The 17,881-nt window shown below is 42.5% G+C and overlaps 2 protein-coding genes across 7 annotated transcripts in view; both read right to left on the minus strand.

Moving 5' to 3' along the window:
• kiaa0586 (KIAA0586 ortholog) overlaps positions 1-17,881 on the minus strand; it is a 175,393-nt gene that overhangs the window by 140,877 nt on the left and 16,635 nt on the right. For all 6 annotated transcript variants that reach the window (XM_069193031.1, XM_015350114.2, XM_069193029.1 and 3 more), the window contains one exon: positions 9,450-9,555. In XM_069193031.1, coding sequence (XP_069049132.1) covers positions 9,450-9,555 — 106 coding nt within the window. The remainder of the gene's footprint in view (positions 1-9,449; positions 9,556-17,881) is intronic.
• Positions 908-4,519, minus strand: irf2bpl (interferon regulatory factor 2 binding protein-like). Its single transcript, XM_015350453.2, has one exon. It carries the CDS (start codon positions 3,608-3,610, stop codon positions 1,601-1,603), a length of 2,010 nt encoding a protein of 669 aa, XP_015205939.1. The 5' UTR covers positions 3,611-4,519; the 3' UTR covers positions 908-1,600.

Genomic DNA, 17,881 nt, shown 5'->3' on the forward strand with positions numbered 1-17,881 from the left:
GCCACTAAAAGGGTAATGATCAGCTATACATGCAGAACATATCACTCGATAATGATAAGTCTGAAAGGAATCAGCTTGTGTCACCAGCCTGATTACTTAACACCTATCACTGCAGGTGTTTGCACTGATCCACAACAACCTACTGTTACACTTTATCTTTAATTTATCTAAAATGGCCATCTTATAAAACTTTTATAGATTAAAAATATCACAGAATTGACTGAAAAGCAAGTCACACCTTCACTCTCAATCTATTTATTTTAGTAGTCTCTTTGTTATCTAAAAACATCTACATGTGCTAACTAAACAAAATCAAGATTCTGCACTAAAAAGTTTAAACCTCCTGAGTTACATTACTAGCTTATACAAAAAGTGTTAGTGTTGACTTTAAAGTTGCCCAAATAGCTTAAGAACCACTCTCTCACTGGACTGGTTCTGTCTTTAATATTCTGCCCTGTCCAGAAGAATTCACATCTCAACACCTCACCTTGAGAAAACACAGACCTGCTTACAGAGAATGAAAATAAAAAAGAACAGTCTGGAGTCTGATTATGTGGAAAATACAGATGTATTTCAAATAGATACAATCACTAGGACAGGACTGGATTCCTTCCCTGGCATGTTTTGGGCTACTGAAAATGTAGATCTTCATCTGGGCTTCGTAAACACCAGGCGTTTTAGTTATTTCTTTAACTTTAAATGAACTTAATGGCAAGATTGTTAGCATAGGTGAGTGGGAAGAAAAGCCCATAACAGTAACTCCTTAATACTGACTGTGCATTCAGGCTTTTTGCCAAGACTTTTGACACAATTCTGTTAACATGCTATCCACTGTGCTGAACACTGCTTACCTGGTGCACCACATTAGGTAATGCACGTGCTGAACAAACCAACCACTCACCAAGTGTTAATATCAATTGAATTTATTACAATTTACTCAGCTCCAAGGCACGTTACAGTCTTCTGTTACTACAGAAATGGATAAACAAACAGAGCATGTTCATGTACAGCATTTTGCTCTACTTTTAAGCATCCGTGCATCGATAAAGCAAAAGAGGAGCGAAAACAAGAAAAATATGAAAATCAAAACAGGTAGTTTAAAAAAAAAAACACAAGGTAAAAATGAGACATTGCCCTAGTAAATATTACAAAACAAAAAAGAAGGAACAAAAATCAAAATACCCCCTTACCTCTGCAAACAACAAAGTGAGACTGAGACCAGGGCTTCATAAACATATTTCAACAATTCGTTTGCACTTTGTAAGTGTAGACACTGGCCTTGGTAATCTAGAGAAGTGCATGATTTTACAAAACAAACAAAAAAAATTAAAAACTAAAACGTTAGCAGCAGTAATTGCCAAGTGCTTTAACTCTGGACCTAGCCAACGCACTGCCACCGAAATAAAAACAGTTATGCAGTAACCAGTCAATAACTTCTGTTTAACAAAACAGCTTCATCCTTCAAATGAAGTGTACATACCTTCTGTTTCAAAATATAGAAACATACGACGAAAATAATGTCTGTACATAAGACTAATTTTGTCCGTTTGCAATATTCACAACGTGTATATATATATATCTCATTTCTTCTTCAGAATTTCTAAGGGTCTCTCTCTTTTTTCACTTTGACGTCCCCAGCCAAGATGGTTGCTATCTCCCCTTGCATAAACGCCCAAGGCACGTTTGAACCCACCAGGGGACACTTCTCTCCGCTCGGGCAATACACCTCGCCCGTTGCCCCCTGTGCCTTGATGCTTTCCCGAGAGCAGGGGAAGCAGAACTTGTGGTTAGGGACCGAGGGGCACTGGACGAAGTGCGTATCTTCCAATCGTTCGTGACAAATGGTGCAGCACAGCGGGCCGCTGTTGGCCATGGGCGAGTCCGGAATGTTTTGAGGGTGGACTTGATCCATGCCAGGGTGGCTGCTGGGGGGTGGGGGCGCCCCGGCAAGGTTCATGTCCCCATTGCGCGACGCCAGGCGCCGCTGGCCGGGTATGGAGGCTGGAGAGACCGGGCTGCTGCTGTTGTGCCTGGCGGACGTCGTGGAGTGGACCGAGCTCCCGTCCTTCGGAGAGTGGGCATTGCCCAGGGTGTCCGCCACCGACATCAGCGCCGCCATCGGCGACTGCCCGTTCTGGGGGGCGCTCTCGGGGGGGGTGGTCCGGTTGGAATGCGCGGGGTGGCCGGGTCCCAGGGGCGGGGGTCCCCCGTGCGCGGCGCCGAACCCCCCGGCCGTCATGGTCAGCTTCAGCGCCTCGCTCTGGCTCGCCATCCACTGCTGCCGCTGCTGCTCCTCCGACAGCTTGAGCGCCCCGTCGGCGGAGTCGGGCTCCGGGGACGCCTTCCTCTTGCGCATGCCGGCCCGGGGCGCGCTGGCGGCCGGCCCGGAGCGCTGCAGGCTGACCAGGGCCGTGGGCAGCAGGGGGCAGCTGGCGTCGATGTAGGGCTGCGGCAGCATCTCGGAGCCCAGCGCCTCCTTGAAGAAGCGGACCGACTCCGGCAGCAGGTCGCCCAGAAGCCGCCAGTCCCCCGAGCCGTGTTTCTTCTCGTACTCCAGGTACTTGAAGCCGGAAGAAAGTCCCCGACCAAAATCTTTCATGCAGTCCTGGTACATCTGTTTAGCCACTCCCGACGCGCTGGAAAACACGTTACCAGATCCACTGGGGTACTCGATGAATATTTTCAACTCGTAGTCCATTCCTGGCTTGGAAACGGCGTCAAAAGCGAACACCCTACCTACCAGCGAGTGGTCCTTCTTGAACCTCACGTCGAAGGGGGTGCAGTTCGACAGCGTGATTAAAGTCTCCCTCACGATCTTGGGCTTGTTCGCCCAGTCCTCGGACCGATTCCTCAAGCTCTCGCTGAGCTCCGCCAGGGCTTCTGCGCTCCGCTGCTTCTCCTTCAGGTCCCTCTCCTGGTCCGTGCTGGACACGGAGCCCGGTCTCTTCCCCACGTCGGACATGGACTGGGTGGCCATGGCCAGGGCAGGTCCCAGGCTGGTGGGAGGCGGCGGCGGTCGGCTCGCCAGCCCATGCGGGGCGATGGCCGCAGCCGCAGATGGGCCATTCAGCAGGGTCTGGGGGAGAAGATTGGGAGGCACGTTCATCTGGCCGGGGACGGCCACCATTCCGTGATTCCTGCGAGAGTTGGGGCTCTGCCTGTTGAGCTCCGGGGGACCATCGTCCGGTTTCGGGAAGCCGTTTGGACCGCTCAGGCCGTTCGGGAGCCTGCCAGCGTGGGCGCCAATGGCCGGATAGTCAAAACGGGGTCTCTCGGCGTTCAGCGAGTAGCGATCCAGCCCTGCTTGCGGCTGTTTAGACGAGCCGTCCACATGGTTCAGCTGCACCGTCTCCTTGGACGACAGAGCCGCCTGGGCTTTCACGGTCGGCGGCGGCGGCGGTCCGGGGGATCTCCCGTCCTGGAAGCCATGAGCGCGCTTCAGCTGGCGGGCGGTCTCGATCACAAACTCGATCCGATCGGCGCCTTCGTAGTTCACGCATCCCCTGCAGACTGGCTCGGTAAAATCCCAAATCATAGCCCACGGCATGCGGGGCAAATCGCAGAGGTAGCACGACTGTCTCCTGGAAGATGAGACTTGTGCAGAAGACATGTTGATTGCCCGTTTCGCTCCCCTTTTTTTTTTTGTTGTTGTTGTTGCTGCCGCTGCTGCTGCAAGTCTCAGTCCGTGTTGCTTTCTCGGGAAATCCTCCTTTTCGGCCCCGCTGTGTGCACACAACCGCTCTTCCCTCTCTTGATCTCCGGTACCGTGTGAAATGTGTGTGACTGGGGTTCTGAGCTTGCAGGTTTCACATTTACAACACGCGCGCCTCACATTCTGACTCGAAATTCTGATTTTGAATTCTGATTGTGACTCTACGCTCTCTCTCCACTTGGAATGCCACCTGGCTGGGGCCGTGACGTCAGCACCACGCTCCGCAGTTCCTCTCACAAACTGACATGCCACTTGTTGCTCTCCGACGGCGCATGCTCCAACCCCTCCCCTCCGCGTTGTAAATGGCTTTACTGCACAGAAATCGATCAGGTTTAAAAACGGGGCACTGCTGACAGTCTGCTATGTGCAGCATTGCCCTCTCTTAATTCCCGGCAAGCTCCCAGAGAAAGGCATTAATATCGCATTGTAGCTTCAAAATGTTACCGTTCTCCTGAATGGTAGAGTGGCATTCGCAATAAGGCGTGCACAAAGAAATACAAGTTCTATTTTGCTTACATCAGCAATATTACTGTACTACTACGGGCTCCGGAAAAAGGGAAGGTGAACTTTTATCATTTACTTTCTTTTGCGAGGCCGGCATCGTTGTCTGAATGTGCTGTTTCTCTCGACCTACACGCATATGTGTTTGCATGCTCGCCGTATGTAGGGCTGGTGTACACCTCCACGAGCAAGCAGGTTAGAATAAAAACAGCCCGTTTTGTCGTTCGTCCCCCTCGATCTTGTTCTTAGAGCCCGCTGTAGCCAAAGCAGATGTTCCCCGGGCAAAAGCAATCTGTCTAGCTGCTAGACGCTGACGTCACCGAGATTGTATTTCAGATCTCTTTGGAATAAACAGAGCCGCCTGCATGTTGCACAGAAGCACGACTGGACTGTGCTGAATGATTTTTCCATGCATCGCTACCGACGTCCTTTGAAAAACATATTACCTATATATAACACAGCGGTTTATACGAAAGCTTTATTAATGACCTTAATCTTAAATGCAAACAGACGTCCACATGTATAGGCTTTTAGGAATGCATGCTTAGCGAGATCTGCGCTCAGCAGTATCTGACCTGTGTAACACTTCCTAAATGAAATCGTATACGACTATTGTCGAAAAATAACAGACTGCATATTGCATAAATCCACACACCTTTATTATGGTATAGGAACGCTATAACATGCGTTCTAGGTATGAAGATTTCTGAGAAAATAACCTGGTAAAAAGAGGTGTCTTGTTACTAATAAATGTACTATAACAAGTTAAGTGATTGCAAGTTTACGTCGATGTTGATCCATAAATCAAAGTGAGAACGTTTAAGCAAATGCACTGTAGCTGCAAGCACTGCAGCAGAATATTAACACATTCATCCAAACCCTTCACACGTACTGTGAAATGAGAGTTTTGCATGCGCTGTAGCACCTCGAGGTGCCTCGGCTGCTATAAAGCGGATTTTAAAAAAACCTCGCACCAAGTACGGTCTCGGTTCACGTTTAGTTTAAGAAGGGATAGGCAAACTCTTGTACCAGTATACAGCAAACAGATTAACCAAAGTTTTAATTCAAGTTCAGACTCCCGAGAGGTTTAGAGGGAAAGCGAGACTGGTGACGAAGGCTCCCACGTTTGACTTCTTTGGCATCGAGAGTGCGCATTTCCAAGAAGTCGGGTATTGGCAATAACAATGTACCGTGGCCGGAGGACAGGCCGTCACCCGCGGGTCGGGCTCTGTTCTCGGCCGGACAGCTGTCTGCTAAATCCGGACACATTCTGTCACACGTCCGCGCTGTGTCGAGAAAAGTGCTCTCGGACGAAAAACAAGAAACGAATAAATGTTACGCGTTGTTTGATACCCCTAAACCGGTTCACTGGCTCGTGTAAAACGTGTTCAAAAACTCAATCATCCACAACACAAAACGATGTTTCGAAAGCAATTAGCTTCGCAGGCCTACATTATAACGGGAGAGACGAAACTGGTTAACGAACACTTCTACTCGAGCTCAGCTGAACAACACATTTTAGAAAACCTTCTGTGTGCTTCAAGCAAAGAGGCACGTCAACCCTGTTCTTCAAAGCGTTTCACCTAGGAGCCTGTGGACAGAATCGACTTTTTTATCTACAGAGAAAAATGAAAGCAGCAGTACAGTTCAATGATTCATTACAATTCGGGCAAAAGGAATGAGATTTAACCCAGTGAAAAGCCCTTATTTTGCAGCTGTTCAGAAAAGTTCCAACACATTTGTTTCGACCAGCATCTTTGCTCTCAGTGACGTGCATGCTTTATATATTTTTTCAAGCGTCAATTGTAGTAAACAAGCTTTTTATTATGAACACAGCCTCCCTCTCTTCCTGCATCCTCACAGAAGAAATGGATCTGTCCCACGGGCTGTCTCCATGTGTTTTCGTGACTGCAGACGCTAGCTTAAAATCTGCCAAACATTAGGTTCGTTCAGACATGCTGGATTCCCTGACTCACTGACTGTTTACCTAAATGCACAGCCAAGAGTAGCCCCTTCTCCTGGCCTCTGCCACTGATGAATAACACTTGGGAAATGGAACAAAACTTTCCCCTGTTATACAACTGTAAGGGAGAGGTGGAAAAAAACTAAAGGACAGGACAAAGAGAAAGGAAGATTATTTATTGCACTTACTGCATACCACATAAACAGAGTGTATGCTGCTGAAGCAAAAGAAACCAAGTATGGCTAGAGATCTTTTCAACAAAAGCCTTTTGCCTTTTTTCCCCTCTGCTCTGCGCACAGAAACTGTGAAGAGAAGCACGCTACTATGGCATTGCTCATCATATCTTTTAGTGTTAATGAATCTTTAGGAGATTTAGTAAAACGTGTTACACGAGTTCCCAAAGAACACAGGGGACATATAAACTAAACTTCTAATTAAAACTAGACATAAAACTTCACTAAAAGACGTTATACATCATTTGAAGGTGTTCCACAATCTCCATGTAAGGTCATTTAAGGCTTTTTATTATTTATTCATCACTTGCTTTGCTAAAACATACGTAAAAGCAGACTTACAGTATGTTAATGCCTTTCATTATTTATTTTATACATCACCTCACAGCCCAACATGATAGCTGATGGCTTACAAGTAAAAATGTAAGTGTTCATTCACTGCACAAATGTGATATCCAACACTTCCAATTTAAATTTCAAAAGGCCTTCCACACAAGGTTAGATAAAGACAAGAAAAGGGCCTTAAACTTGCTCCAGACGTCAAAATGTAACAATGAAATTTGAGAGCAAGGGACAAAGATTAGTAAAAAATATTGAGCGTGTGGTACAGTTAAGAAAGGAAGAAAATCTCATATCAACAGTTCTGGCTTGAAAACACATCCTTTCTTTGGAATTAGTGCCAGACAGCTTTCCTGAGCTTGTTCCAGCTGCTGGAGCTGCAGACAATTTTCAGTCTATTTGTACTTGAAGCTTGTGACTAGTCCGGGAAAATGAAGCAGACGCCCTTGATCTCAGTACAGATTGAAAAAAAAAATATATGTTTGTGCCAATTATCCTAACACTAATAATAGATCCCTCTATTCACTGGCTAAGCAGCTATTTCACATAAAAACAATAAATAATAAGTCTAAATACAAATCTCATTAAAATCTTTAGGTCACTGAGACAGCAAGGGATCTTTGCAAACTCAGCCTTTGTTAAGCCTCTTATGATAATAAAACATTCCCCATTTCAAATACAGGAATAAGAATAGTACAAAAATCAATCACTGTGTATTGTTTTGCATCTGTACTACATATACCCTATACTGTATAAAATGCTACATGGACACTCGCAATAGTAACTGCTGTTTGACACTGGGAAGGGTTCATATATACATGTACTTCAGCTCAGAAAGCTGAACGGAATTCTCCTTTCTCTTTATAACCTGGCTACACAAACAAAGAAAGCCCAATCACGCTGCCTCCATCTAACCAAGCCATGGGAAAATGTGAATGTTTTTTTTATTCTCTGACTCGATGCCCCCACCCTGTCCCATTCCCATTGTGTTGCCTCTTCCCCCTGCTCGTTTGTGACACTATCCATGTGGAAAATTTTCAGCTCGCCGCAGTCAATCGCAGGGGTTAATTTTTAGCTTCCGCTAAGCACTTGGGCGACTGCCAAGCGAATGCATTCTGGGAAATGAAAAGCCTGCCAAGTACAAACTGGCAGCATTAAGCAGTCCTGACAGTTCTGCTCCTTCTAAACTTGGCAGCGGTTCAAAGTGCTCTTTCATTTGAAATGTTGGATCCCTGCCATGTGCATGCAGATTTACTTTACCTACTCTCATAAGGAACTGATAAATGCCGTTGCAGTTGCCATGGAGATAAGAGGCTATCAGAATGGCCTTGTGATCTAGCCTCTCCGTTCTGATCTTTCTTTTTTTTTTTTCCCTTTTTGACAGCGGAATAAAAAGTTCTGAAAACCTTAACCCTTTGTGGCAAAGTTTTCAGGAAAAACTTAGCTAAAAAAAACAAACATGTCAGATTGCTGTTTGAAAAATAGGAACAGCTTTAACCTATATTTAACCTAAGACTGAAATGAAGCGTGAACCTAATAGTGGGTCACACATAATTCCTTTTAAACTGATGTCCAAAGTACTGTTATTATTAGTAAGGTCAACAAAAAGCCAAAGACTATATTCTTTATGTCACACTGCCAAAGTGGGCTGCAGTATGAGCCGTTTTCCGCTACCCATTTTAAGTTTCTCTTCAAGACGTTCAGGGTACTGCTAGATGAGATTCTCACAGCTCGTGTTTTTGATAAGCCTTCACACAAACACTGGGCAAGTACGCAAGTAGTATTAGAAACAGGGTGTTTAGGTCTGACCTGCTGAAGTTCATCAGCACAGCTGCAGTCTGCTCACGGCTGTTTCAGCAGGGAGAGCAGAGGGAGACAATTAAAAATGCACAAAGCAGTCCCATGGAAGTCGCATTTCTGCTCTTAGTAAGGCACATATGGTTTTATATCTTTGAAAATGGAATCCCCACGTTCACATTTTCCTAAAAAGTTTTCCGAATTATTTAGATTGCAGGGCTGAAAGCTTACATCATGAAATCCAAAAAGTCTTCCCAGACTGGTTCATGTCCGCTGACAGCCTCTAGTGTCTGTCTAATTAAAGCTAAGCTTATTATGTAACCAGCACAGGGAGAGACATAGCTCAAACAACATAAAAAATAACCATCCGTCCTGGACGCAACCTATTTTCCTCTGTGCTGCAACGTCCTTTATTAATAGACTTTGATCCAATGAGCTCCCTCAATGCTAAAGTCAAAGACACCAACTGAGCAAAATAATTAAAAAAAACAAAACAAAAAAGGCATAGCCAATGACCAGTAAATCAGGACCCCTTAATCTTAGACAAGAATACTGTGAGCTGGTGTCTTTGGTGAGCTGGTCAAAGCATGGAGGGTGAAGAGCAGATTCTGGTTGTGGTCCCAGAAATCCGCAGGGACAGACTGACCGAACAGGATGTTGGGTTACTGCAGTTTATGTCTTCCAGATATTGTAGACAGCAAGACCCAGAATAAAAAATAAATAAACAGCGAAGAGACTGGTGATACACTTCAGAGAACTTCACCGTTTCTGATTCACATTCAGCATTCTGGAAGTTTTTAACTCTTCCTCCATGATAGAATAAACAACCATATCACCAAGCAATAAAAAATCAGAAATCCCAATATCCCGTCAGTCCCAACCCGTGATATGAACATTTTTTTACCTGTTTCTCTCTGTATAGCTGCCTCCTGTTGCCATGGTAACACTCCTTCCCCGTGCAGATTGTAATCCCTGGGTATTCAGTATCTCCTCCAAAAGCCTCCCACTTCCTGTAGTGGCAGAGAGATTTACAATGAGGTTCAGACATTTGCTACAGTAAACATTTATAGCTGGGTGTATGAAAATGTAGATCAAATAAGTCACTGTTTACTTTTGTGTCCATACTATTTCAGAGCTGAATGACTTCTGTCTGGGGAACTAAACTTTCAGTCCCTTAGACTGTAAATATTCTGAAATAAAAAGTACACTCTACACATGTAGATCATAAAAAAACTTTTACAGGTCACCTTCCAAACAGAAACATGACTACTGTATAATCTGAGGAAACATACACTTGAAATATAAACATCGCATTTGTGCCCTTGTACATTTTCCCCTGGCAAATATTTTTCAAGTAAATCAGTGATCAAAAGGAATCTTCCATTCTGCTGCAGTATTGCTATGATTCATTCATGCAAAATATTAATTCATCTGCAGAGCCATCACTTATTCACTATTTGGAAAACACCAAACATCTTGTAAGAAGATCAACACTTTCTAGCAGGAGTTTTTTTCTTAACTCATCGGGAACCAGGGATGAAAATATCATGACTCTCTATTTTAATAAAGGATAAAAATACTTCCACTTCAGGTAAAAATGACACATGAATAATAATAAACGTCTAAGATAATCACTGGAAAATATTGATGCGTTAAGCAGTAATGCTGTGATTTGTAACACCCCCTAACCTAGCATTAGGATCAAAACTAGTATTATATGAAAGAGGCTTAGAATGAAGCTGTGCATCTCTAATATACCCACCATACAAATATGGTTACTGTGTCCTAATCAGAAAGAAAACTGATGTTGTAGCTTGCAAGCGAATTTTAACAGTGGAACAATGTATCAATGTAATGAGTTTTAAAAGCAAACTTTATCTTCCTAAAAATCCGTTTGCATCTTGGATGCGTAATTAAAAGAATCATAAGCAAATGCTTGTACAAAAGGTCAGATGGAATTCTTAATTTTGTGGGGTTTTTTTTCTTAACTATGTTTAATTATATTTGTCCTGGAAGTTCCGGAAAAAAACATATATTTTTATTTGGCTTTTAATAGCTATTTGGATTTCGTGTTAATAACCAGTTATGTGCCAATGAGGAATACCAAAACACATTTCAGAGAGTTCCAAGGCGTGTTCATTTTAACCTGGCACAGTTCTAACTCACAGAGAGCAGTGGATAATTACTACAGTCTCCCAGAATACATTACAGGAAATACAGTGCAAAGAATGTAAAGTGCCTCAAGCAATATTTCTAACGGTGAAAAGGGCATAGCTGTTAAAACATTAATTCAACGGGGCACAGTCCAGAAATCCCTTCCCAGCTTCCAAATCAATACAGAAAATGTGCAAGGATCCAAAACAAATGTCATTTCATTCCAAAGAGGAATAAATTCAGAGCTGTACAGAGGACTACACGGACTTCAGCAACATCTACAACAATAAGGCAAAAGAAACAAAAAGTAGAATTTTATTCTCGTTGAAGGCCCATCCAAAAACAACAGTCTGCCAGCGCCAAACAGATAGTGTACTCTAACCCAACATCATAATTTCCTCAGGTCACAGAACCACAGCATCCTGTCAGGGGGCCCTCCTCCCACTGAAACAACACATGCCCAGAGAATGGAGGCTAAGCCAGGCTGGATCATTATCATCTCCGACAGCCCTTTTCCAGTTGAGCTGCAGAACGTGCAGTGCAAATGAATGTTTTCTTTTTCTTCATGAAAGGCAAGCTTTTTGCAGCCATTGCTTAAAATGAATGCCTAAGTTCTCCTACTTTCTGTCAGACACAACCTCCCAAGCTTTACATCTACCTGATACAGGGCCAGCTTAGCACCACATGATGAGGGCAGACACCACTATACCTCTCAGTACCACAGCTCATATTTAAGACTAAAATTAGTGGGGCATGGTGAAACACCCAGGTACTGTACATGCCTGGACTAGGAGGTACTCCACATTCAAAAGACATCAAAAGCATCTTCCAAAAGCTCATTTTACACACTTATACAAATATGCTTTGTTGACAGATCTTGGGAAGATTAATAGTTCATGTATTCATGTTACAGAGTTGACACAATGATGTATCAGGGAGAGAAATGAAATGGAAGCTTGCTATGCTAGACTAAAAAAAGAAAACCTGCTAATTAAATAGTTACACAAGAGCTGTAATCTTCCCCAGGTAATTATTTTCAGTGCTTCAGAAGGAGTGTGTCATACAAATCTTAGGAAATAACGCTAAAAATGCTACCGCTACTTGGCAAGCCTAAGCCATAAATTATCTGCTGTATTGCTTTATTTTACAATTGTGTAGTCTTTAGATAACAGCAAAACACAGATCACATATACATCTATTGTAAACAAAACCTCTCATTATTCTGCTTCAGCTCTTCAGAGCAAGAGCAACACTTCGACCGCTTACTTTCCACCTGACTCAGACTGCTGTTATTGGAAGACTTGAACAGAAAGTCTTTGCCAGGTATCCTGCTGTTTGTTTGCTTGGCTCTGTTTTCCTGCTGATGCTTTGCATTGTTTTCTTGCAAATTCAAATTGCCTTTTTCATACAGTGAGCAGCAAGAAGCAAACAGGATCCCAAGTTCATGGCTAAACACAGTGAAATTACTGCTTTTTTTAAATACTGCTTTAAAAAGTTCCTATGAACAAACAACAGCACTATACATAGGAGGCACAAAAGGCATTTTTACAGAACTCATATGTTCCCAAAGTTTCAATTAAAGAATAATTCTACTTTATGTAGAAACAAATATTAAACACATCGTCTTCCTTATAAATTGTTATTGGTGACCGGAGATCTTGTTCCTCTGGAATTGTATTATTCTGTGCTGTATCCAGAAAATTCATTATACAGTAGATAGAAATGTGAAAATGGATATAATGGACATGCTAAAAATAAATGGAGATACTGTATTTCATAGGTTTGACATTACGTTGGATTTCAAGGCAGCTGCTGCTAATGCTGCACTCAGTCTGAAAGTTCAGAGGTGTTAAACTAGGCTTTGTGGGATATAATGGGGTACTAACACAAGGTGGTTTTAAAATCACTGGAGTAGTATTAATCAGAAGCAGAGGAAGACCATTAGTGAATGAGTAATGAACCATGGTCAGCATACACTTGAGTCAGCATTCAATATTCTCAATGTGTAGGATATTGAACAAGGGAGCACTGTTCACTGCTGCAGTGGCTCCAAATCATTTAATTAAAAACCCTGTGATCAGCTCTGCCCATTACAGTCTCTCTAGAAGTGCCATTTAATGGAAACACCATAGGAGACATATGGAAATAAAAAAGCAAATTACAGAGGACACCTTTCCATTGGAAATATGGATGACATGGAATTAATTAAACCTTAAATTCATACTTGCAACTCATTTACAAGTCGTTAGTTCCAAGTGGCCTTAAAGCTGTCTTGCACTTTGCAGTGTGGCACTATTGTTAAAACTGCTGTATGTTCTTAATCTTTCTATTTCTTTTATGTCGCTTTATACAGCCACATCTACTGTCCTGAATTAATAAAACCAAAAAATCAGACCAGGAAATACTTGATCGTAAGGTTTGCTTTCTTACACAAAATTATAATCTATAATCTTAAATGGTATGCACCTCTTTGACTCATTGTTAACAGATGCATAGTGTAGCAGGGGAAGACAACAGACAAGTTTATATGCCTTGCAGTGTAACAGAGAGCAATAAGCTGGTTCTGCACCTGGCAAATCCAAAAACTTGCCGTTTCAATACTGGGTGGTGTTCCAGCACAGACCCTTTTTCGTCCAACAATACGTACACACAAACTAAAGAATGTGCATGAAGAAGTGTGAAGAGATTCTTCTGTATTACTGGCTGCGTGTTCGATGCTGCATTGGTGTCGCTATGCCTCAAAGCCCATTCAGGAATGGGTTTTCCATTCTCTAGGCACCCTTGATCCACACTGGCTGCCTAAGTGTTTTTCAAACATGGCACCGCAACTGGCACGCACTGCTTCTACAGCAGCCTCTGGAGTGGAACTTTCCACCTGTGCACCGCTGAGCAGTCCCACCCCCTGCTAATGAATGTACTTTATGTTATAATTCTTGGGAAACCAGCCAGCGCTGAAACGCTGGACTCGGTGATGCCCTGGTTTTGTACCACAGGTGGAAAGCAAACCATCTGACCGGCGCTCAACATTACAAAGGCGAAAAGAGAGGCAACCATGCCTAGTGTCTGCTCTTTTTGACCTGATTCACTTGTTCCCTCCACTCAGTTCCACTTCTGTTCACCTTTGGGATTCTCAGCACACTTGTGCTCGTTGTTTCCTGCCTCGCATCAGCTCCGGCTGTACAGATTTCTAGGAAACCACCAGCCAAAGCTTCTGCTTCCTGCCCATCGAGCTGAGGCTGTGCTGTCTTTGGCTTCAGCCTTTAAAACGCAGAATAATCCTTGTGTTGCAGGCTCCATAAGGAATAAGAGAGAACACCAGCCAAAAATGTAAATTCATTTCCTCCTGCATTACTTAAAAAAAAGCCAAACAAGATAAAAACACATTTGTTCTCTCTGCTTGCATGTAACGGGAAATCTTATGTACAGAATTAGTTTCAGTGTAAAAACAAGTCATCAGACAAAGTACGATTAGTGGGACAGATGTTCATGTCCATTTTTTATCTTGTAGTTTATATATACACTTACATCTGATTTTTATAAAGTATGTGAACATGATTTTTAGGTTTGTAAAATTACATTAATTATACTACATGAAGTACATTCCAAATTTATAATAGTAACCTCAAAAGCTGATAATACAATTTCAAGGTCCCTTAAGGTAATAAGTTAGTATTTCTAAAATAATTGTGACATTTTATAACTTTGTCAACATAAAATGGCAAGAGACTCCAAGAGAAAGCTGGACATATCTTCAAAACATCTGACAAGAGGAGAAAAGGCAATTATACACTTGACACATGCGAAATGGACAAAAATAAACTATTAGCACTAATCTTGGACCAGGTAGTGTTATTTCAGGCAAACCAGGCTAGGAGTATAGCTAATCTTGGAGTTGAAACCATCCCAATATATTTATTAGATATAAAACACATTCATAATACATGAAACTTGGATATAAGAAGTGCAAGTGCTTGTAAGTGGGGGAAAAAAGAAAAGGTTTCTAACAATGTCATCAGAAACTGTTTAAAGCCTTTTAACCTGATATGGAACGCATTGCTGAATGCCTTCTATACCGAGAAATGTCAGCAAGATTATCAAAGTCCTTGGCAAGTAATCACCCAGTCTAATAATAAAGCTTGCCATTTATTTTTAAAGGGCATCACTGCTGGTCATAGAAGAGCCTTGGAGAGCTTCCCTGGCATCAACAAGACTGTGCTGCAGCTGAAAGAGAATTACTGTAGGAAGTAATAAAATTGCAAAATGGATGCTGGGCATCCCAAGAGTGGAACAGCACTTGAATTACCGCATAAAAGGATAACAGGAGACACGAGAGCTGCCCTGCATTACAGATCGAGCAGGACAGAGGTACAGCAGTGCTCTCTAAAGCATGAATCAACAGTTGCCAGTTGCTTTAATGAAAGCCCAATGAGGTCATTCTTGGCTCCAGCAGTTTTTTTCTGTTGCTTTTTTATATGTGTATACTAATCTAAAAAGCAATTACGTCATTCTATCTGATTAAATGGAAACTGGAATCCGCAGAAACTAACTCATCTAAAAATAAACCCTCTCTGAATGAACAGATTTTACTGTGTGATATGAGAATGTTTAGCATTCAGAGTTCTTGCTGAGTTTTAAAGGTTTCATAGCCAGCAGCCATATCACTCTACAACTCACAACTCGCAACCCACTGAAGCTCAGCAGGTGTGAGCCTGGCCAGTACCTGGATGGGAGACCTCCTGGGAAAAACTAGACTGCTGCTGGAAGGTGTTACTGGGGCCAGCAGGGGGCGCTCACCCTGTGGTCCATCTGGGTCGTAATGCTCCAGTATAGTGACGGGAACACTATACTGTAAACGGGCGCCGTCCTTCGGATAAGACATAAAAACCGAGGTCCTGTCTCTCTGTGGTCATTAAAAATCTCAGGGCGTTCCTCGAAATGATAAGGGGTGTAACCCCGGCGTCCTGGCCAAATTTCCCATTGGCCCTTACCAATCATGGCCTCCTAATAATCCCCATCTCTGAACTGGCTTCATTACTCTGCTCTCCTCCCCACTGAGAGCTGGTGTGTGGTGAGTGTTCTGGCGCACTATGGCTGCTGTCACATCATCAAGGTGGGGCTGCACACTGGTGGTGGTGGAGGGGATCCCTATTGCCTGTAAAGCGCTTTGAGTGGAGTGTCCAGAAAAGCGCTATATAAGTGTAAGCAATTATTATTATAATTATTAAAGGTTAGTACTGATTGTTGTGTACAGGAATACAATGTTGGAGCGTTTATCTATTTTTTCCTTCAGATTTAAACTTCTATTAGTAGCCATTAGTTTTCACTTGTGACCCATTAAACTTCTTTGATACAAATGATGTCATTCTAATAGTGTTACATTACATTGACTGAAAACACTGGAAATGGGGTAAAACTGCATTTTAGTGAATTTTATAGTAGATTGTTCAATAAAACTGGAAACAGAAATGGGGATAGTTTTTTTTTCCTAATGTGTTCAGCCAATCTAGCAATGAAACAGTCCTTGATCATGCAGAAACCACGGATAGTTGATGTTATGGTCTACATTGCACACCTGAAGGGTCCTATACTTCCTGTGATATTGATTGGGACTTACACCCCAAAAACAATAACAGCCCCATCCGTCCTGTGTCCCATTTTCCCAAGGAGAAACAAACCAAACAAAGTCTGATTGGGAAGCAATAATTCCCTAAGTGTTGACCCTTTTGTAATAAAGTGTCACTATGAAATGCATATAGTAGACCACGCATTTCAATACTTATTTTGTCTTCTGCCTTGCCATTTCTTATTTGCATTGTGCAGACACATCACACACAGCCCTTTATAGTTTCCACCCCTGGGAGGAGGGTTAAAAGTATTTGTTACCTCAGCAACCAGGTCTAAAAAAGGGAGCAGCGCCATTAAACACAGCTCTCGCTGGGCATCCTGGCAACAAAACAAAGGCAGTTCCATCACCTGGAGACACACTGGAGCTGTTGTCATGTGCTACTGGCGTACAACAGTAACAGCACTGTGTTCATAACAGAACCCAAATGATTAGTGTATGTTTAGCTAATTAATAATGTTTCAGAAAATTTCTCAGGGGAAGACATTTTACTTAAAATAATGTGAAAGGGAACAAATAGCTTACATTTCCTTAATCATTGTGTTAGCATGGTGTATGTGTGTATTAACAGGTTGGAAGAAGCATATGGATTCAAGTTCTCACTCACCTTTTCTGCTCGTACCTCCCTCTCCTGTACCAGCTGGATTTCCAGCACATAAGAGAATGAATATGAAGGAAGGGCTTCAAGATACGGGCTATAAGGTATCATCAGTCGTGGAGAGTAGAGCTGGTTAATCCTGTTAAACCAAGATCTTAATGACGGTTGTCGTTTGCATCTTGTATCTTTCAGAGTCTCTTGTATAAAGTCTAAACACTCTGTTGACCCAACACAGTAAAGGTACAGGGGTACAGGTACTGCTGGTACGCATTTGTCTGACTTTGCAAAGAAAATCAAAATCTTTGCACCCAAGGTGAAAGTTTTAGTACTTTTTAGTTATAGAACAGATCATGATTCTTTTTTTAGGTTCTAGTCACTGAACATGAACTGTCTAGTACACACCTAGTTTTTACAGAAACAAAAGTCCAACTACATCATCACCTGCAATAAAAAATTCAGTTCAAGCTTTATATACAAATGCACATCCACCATAAAGCTGAACATGTGGATAATCAACAGATCTTACTTTCCTACCAAACTTCAAGAACAAAATTCATTGCAGTACTAACATAATCATTCTTTACGTGCAACCTGAGTCTATCATACAAAACCTATACTTCTTCCAAGGACTTCTTAATTGAAGAAAAGAAAATTAATGCAGCAGAAAACTCCAGCCCTGATCTCTGCCTCATAAAGTTCTTAATAAATAATAAAGGAGAAAATGTTTTATATCTCTCCAGGCACCCTACCAAATCACAAACGGGGGAGTACAGACAGGCCTATAATTAGAAGCAGGTACAACGGGAGACATTTTTCTCTGTCTGTTAAGTTAGTTAATCAGGAAAGTGAAAAGAAAAAAAGTTGCAGTATCATTAATTGGCTTTGTGAACTGCAGTCTCTCAGTTCAGCCCATTACACCACACTTCGTATTCAAGGGCAAAAAATATGTCAATCAAAAACA

Source organism: Lepisosteus oculatus, chromosome 8, assembly GCF_040954835.1.
Source record: "Lepisosteus oculatus isolate fLepOcu1 chromosome 8, fLepOcu1.hap2, whole genome shotgun sequence".
Lineage (NCBI taxonomy): Eukaryota > Metazoa > Chordata > Actinopteri > Semionotiformes > Lepisosteidae > Lepisosteus > Lepisosteus oculatus.